The sequence below is a fragment of the Micropterus salmoides genome, unplaced genomic scaffold (genome assembly GCF_014851395.1).
Source record: "Micropterus salmoides isolate LMB-PRFRI ecotype aquatic unplaced genomic scaffold, ASM1485139v1 Ms_hic_scaffold_1, whole genome shotgun sequence".
NCBI lineage: Eukaryota > Metazoa > Chordata > Actinopteri > Centrarchiformes > Centrarchidae > Micropterus > Micropterus salmoides.
This window is the reverse complement of record NW_024040040.1, coordinates 62406498-62412115: the sequence shown is the minus strand read 5'-3', so window position 1 is coordinate 62412115 and position 5618 is coordinate 62406498. Positions and strand designations below refer to the sequence as shown.

The 5618-nt window shown below is 39.4% G+C and overlaps 1 protein-coding gene across 1 annotated transcript; it reads right to left on the bottom strand.

Moving 5' to 3' along the window:
• Positions 1 to 959: 959 nt before the first annotated feature.
• LOC119898281 lies at positions 960 to 3780 on the bottom strand. Its single transcript, XM_038712471.1, has 5 exons — positions 3581 to 3780; positions 2016 to 2717; positions 1875 to 1938; positions 1439 to 1483; positions 960 to 1258 (listed from the first exon to the last, which is right to left on the bottom strand). Exons 1-5 carry the CDS (start codon positions 3759 to 3761, stop codon positions 1189 to 1191), a joined length of 1062 nt encoding a protein of 353 aa, XP_038568399.1. The 5' UTR covers positions 3762 to 3780; the 3' UTR covers positions 960 to 1188.
• Positions 3781 to 5618: the final 1838 nt, after the last annotated feature.

Genomic DNA, 5618 nt, shown 5'->3' with positions numbered 1-5618 from the left:
ACTATATATATATACTCAGTGATGATGGTTTATATAATGTATAGTATAATTTACTTTTATTAGTTTTTACCTATTTTTTGGGTCCCCTATCAGTCAAGAATTGTCCTAACTTTCCCCCCTGAAGTTAGGGGTCATCTGATGTCACTGATACTGTTGTCAAGGTCCTTTATAGGTCTAGGTGTGTAAGCCTATCAAATGGCAGCACAAATAGATAGAACAGTTATTTTTGTTTTTGTAATTTATAACTGCTAAACTGAATGATCTTGATTGGACTGTTCTGGCAACATTGTCTAAATGAAACATTCATGCCATTAAAGTACACAGAATTGAACTGATTTTAACTAGATTGAACAGTAATGGGCTTAGAACTGAGCCTTGAGGGACCCAACAACAAATGTTATATTTGCTTTGAGGTGACTTTGAGGCCACATTGACAGAAATGTTCAAATTTTCCTCTTGGTTACATTGCAGTTTGCTCTTTAGCAGTCAGAGCTCCCCCTGCTGTCCATAAGATACCTCTGCAGCCAATCCTTAATCCCAAATGCCCAATCCTTAATTAATAATTCTTGTCATTTTCAGATTTGTCATTTGACTTTTAGTTTTAATTCTGACCCAAAAATCCCTCAATACAAACCCCCATGATTTTTTACATGATAATTTATGACCTCTAGTGGTGAGAAGTCAGAACCACAACATAATTGTCATAAATAAAATTATTTTTAGTTTCAGTTTTTTCTAAGTCAGAGGGAGAAATCCAAAGCAAATTATAATAATTATAATAAATACTAAAATTTAATAATTTTTTCTTTTTTTACAGTGAAATATGAGATACAGCCCCCGACACCACCTCATTCATTTTAATACAGTCCAAGTTAAATACAGGACCCTTGCTGCTGACACAATCATACGGCCTAATAATTTTGTTAAATGTGCGGCGAAAGCAATAATTAAACACAATATTTATAGGACCATTTAAAGTCTTCTATTTATCTTTATTGACTTGACTTTATTGAGTGCATTTTGTGGAAATTCCTTCATCAGTCTACATTGTGACACTTTTCTGGATTATAGACACATAATGCAACAAGTGCTACATGCTTCACTTTATTATTGTCATAAATCACTGGCCACTCATTTGAGTGGTGGTTAATCTTTCCAGTGGTAGTTAAGGCACTGAATGTATTCAGGTTAAGCACATTCAGCGAAGTACTCAGAGGCATCCCGAATACTGCACTCTTCCTGAAAGATTAGCCTGATCCTGCAAATAAACAGAAGAGATTAACATTATACACAATGTTGTTTCTTGTTTATTGAACTGACTATATTTATTTCATGACTATATTGGTAATTAATTCATTATTTATTGCATTTAAAAGGCAGATAACAGAAAGCAGTACTTACAATATAAGACTACAATCAGATAAAGATAATAACTTACATTCTGCTTAACTCCTTCTGGGTGGGCGCCCTGAAACCTTTCGTACTGTGGAAATATTCAAAAAAACACAATTAAATCATTAGGGTTTAGGTCCTATTAAATCACATAGGGCAATCTAATGATATCCTTATTCTTTTAAGCCTGACTGACTTCCGGCAACAACCAATGAAGTCACAGACATCAATTTTCAAGGACAAAACATGAGGTGCTTCAGCAGCCGAATGGTTCATTAGAATCAGAATCAGGACAATGGACCACTTCATGGACCATTCACTAACTGGTCTGGACCACTAGCTTCAGCAACAGACCACTGAATTTTGTACAAAACATTGTACAATAAAGTCAACATGAATTAACATAAGAAGTTGCTGTGTAGGCTTTCTGACATTTGATCCGCCTTTGATTCCACTGTGTAGAAATTTAAAAATCAACTTACACAAGCTGGTTGAGGAATGTAACCAAGCAGCTGATGTCATCACTGATGTTGTCATCAATCAAGTCTGGAAAGAAAATGACATCAAATTTGAGCAAATGTACACAAACTTTAAACTTTAAAAGTATAAAGATTGAAACTCACTGTTGCAGTCCATCTCACAGATGTTGGGTGAAAGAGCTGTGCCGTTGCAGACCAGGTGACTGCTGAGCTGGAAAAGACCATAGAGGGTCCAGACCTCCTCGTCCAGGTGTGGAAGGTATGTGGATGGTGTGGGGCGGGTGGAGGGTTTGGGATGAGTGGGCAGTGTGGGGTGAGTTTTTGATGGACGCTGCCTGTCGTGCCGTCGCTCCCTGGCGTGGGGTCGGATTGTGATTAAGGGGTCCTTATGCCCACCCAGGTGTGAAGGGCGAGTGGGTCGTGTGGAGTTTTTGGGAGGGGTGTGTGGTGTGGGATGAGGATGCAGTGTGGGGCGGGTGTTTGATTTAGGCGGCTTGACGTCCCGTCGGTTCCTGGCCTGGATTGTGGTTGAGGGCTCACCAGACTGGTTTGGGTTTGTGGATAGTGTGGGAAGAATGGGTTCTGTGTTATTGGTGAAGGTTGTTGATTGTTGATTGGTGGATGGTGTGGGACGGGTGGTTGATGTGTGCCTGGGTTTTGATGGGCGCGGCCTTTCTCCGGAGTGGTGTTCACGCTCTCTGGAGTGGTCTTCACGCTCGTCCTTGCCAAACGAGCCCTTACGGTCTGCTTCCCTTTTCTCCCTACTATGATGGTTTTCCATTCTGGGAGTCAGCTGTTTCACTGCACTGGTGTTAAACTGTGACGTCAGCTCCACGTGACAGACGACTGAAGGCAGGGGAGAGAAGAGAGAAATACATCTCCAAATTTCATATATAACATAATTATGGTCCCCAAAGGATGAATCCTAATGATTTTATGAGCCCCTAATTTCTCCTCCAGCTCCACCATAAGCTCAAAAAAATATCAAAATTTAAGCCAATGCATTTTAGGCACGATGTGAGTTTTAATCTTTAGCAAACCGAGCCTTTTAAAGGATAATTCGCTGCTATTCTGTGTTTTACTTGAATTTCTGTTGCTGTAATACAAAACTATTATTGTTTGTATCCAAAGCCCAATATATGTGTTTTCTTTGTGCCATTGTGCTCCATTGTTATGAGGCCATATTAGTCGAAAGGTAGTGGACAAGTTAAATGTTTGACCTGCTGGAGGTGCTAAATAAAAAACAAAGGATCAGTTGTTATTATTCTATAATAACACATAATATAATAATCATTATGATAAGGTGAAAGTCATGGATTGTTGACAGTATTGGGATTCATCCTTTTGGGGATGAAATATCTCGGTAATCCATTCAATAGTTGTTCAGACATTTCCATCTGGATCAAAGCAGTGGACCAACTGACCGACCGTGCTATCCATTAAACCATGAAAGGCTAATAACAAATGAGCACCTAAGGCACCAAGGGGAAGTCAAATTGAAGGTCTAAATGGTTCAGTTTAGGTTTCCCAGGAGCTCTCAAACTTTTATTAAAACAACTTTTAATTTCTTGATCACAAATCACATTTTACAGTTATATAGGTTTTATTAATACTTTACTTCAAATTAACAATTAAATATTTAATTATTTTCAACACCATTAATTGTAGGCTTCAATGATTCTAATTTAAAAGTTCAAAATGAGACTTACTCTTGGCCACTAAGTTCTCCACACTCTGCCCTTTTTCAGCCTTCACCAGCAGTGCACCAAATGCCGTCATCAGTTGGTCCTTCAGTTCACATTTGGACACAAGTCTCCCTTCAGCCAGACTGCAGCCCAGCACTGCTAAGAGAAACACCTCAAGTACTCTCATCCTGACTCCAGTTATCATCCCCTGAAAACTAACATGACATGGAATGATATATATATACTCTCTGCCGCACCTCCAGCGGCAAATCAGAGTGAACTTTTGTTCTGCTCAGATAAAGGCCACTCCCTCTGTGTATACAAACAGGGCTCTGGGAGTACACAATGTGCAAACCTCACGCATAGCTTTGGCTTTCTGAGCTTTAAATAGCTTAAGGAGAAAAGCATTCCATCTACCTGAAAACATCTTTTCAGATTTACAGATCACGCTTTCATCCTGTTGAAAAGACAGTGATACTAAAACCAGCTTTGAATTTCTTCTTACGTCATATAAATTTCAGTGGATTGGGTGTCAGTGCTGGTAGTGGGGCAACAGTGAATACGGAGTGTGTGTTAAGTATCAGGCCATTAGTTTCATGAAGGCAGCTGTCATGTTTAGCAAAACAAACAAAGGAAAGAATAATACCAAGAGCAGCAAAACAGCAACATGAAAGTTGTGTGGAAAAACCAGTAATTTCACTTTTAATGAATACTTTTTTCCATGAAGGGTCTAACAAGACCACGTCAATTGTGCAGTAGAAGGGAGTTTTTTCCGATAGCAAGAGGTATTGAGAAGGATTGGATGAAGGAGTTAAATGGAGGGATGAAGGGGTTGGTTATCGTCTCAGAGTGGGGACACATCTCAATAAGTGTTTTCTTTATCATCCCCCAAAATAAGCGTCACTGGACTATGTGGAAATGAGCTCTCTGGGTGTCACTGAGGTTGTTGTGGATGTAGCTATAGTAGGCTTAGGAAGACTAAGTTCACACGGCATCTGCAGCATTCCTTTCAATTACCATTGATCTATTTGACTGTGTGCTCTGCCAGCATTTTTGTTTTGATTGAAAGGACAGATTTTATTATTTTATTTATTCTCTAGTAATGATTGTTTTTATTTTTGGTTTGAATTTTAATTTTAAAATCAATATTCACAATTAAGTAGTTGTGTTTTTACTGTATGATAATACAGTATGACAACTTACCTGCCAATGGGGCAAATTGTCACAAGTGCACACTTTCTATTCAACAGTCTACAACTCAGTAATAAGATCAGATATGAACACAAAATATGTGCCCAAGACTTCCTTCTTTCATTTGGTATGACATTTGTACCATTGTGCTCTAAATTGTCCTTAGGTATGAGCGTGAGTGGTTGTTTGTCCATGTATGGCCATGTGATGGATTAGCGACCTTTCCAGGTTGTACCCGAGTTTGATGAAGATAGTGGAAGTTGCAATCGCAGGGACAGGGGAAGTGTACGTTCAGGCAGTCACAAAGGTGAGATATTCACCGCAGTTAAATATGAAGCCATTAGTTTCCTGAGGACAGCTTTCATGTTTAGTCCAACAAAGGAAAGGACATTACAAAGAGCAAAACAGCAACATGAAAGTTGAGCGGTAAAACACATAATTTCAGTTTCAGTGAATACATTTTCCATGAAGGGTCTTGTTCACTAACAAAGACCACGTCAATTGTGCAGTAGGAAGGAGTTCATTCAGATAGCAAGAAGGATTGAGAAGGATCGGATGAAGGGGTCAAGTGGAGGGATATAGGGGTTGGTTAGCGTCTCAGAGTGGGGACATCTTAATAAGTGTTTGCTTTACAATCCCCCAAAATAAGCATCACTCGACTACGTGGAAATTAGCTCTTGAGGTTGTGTGGATGTAGCTATGGTAAGCTTGGGAAGACTACTGGCCAAGAATTTGTGTGATCTGGGATCCCTTGTCTGGAAGCTATTGAGGCTGCTCTGGAAGACAGTTCAGGAGAAATCCTCGATTTGGACAAGATTAGCATAGATGGTGGAGGAGTGAATCAGTATTGCGTACCAACTTTGCCTGATTC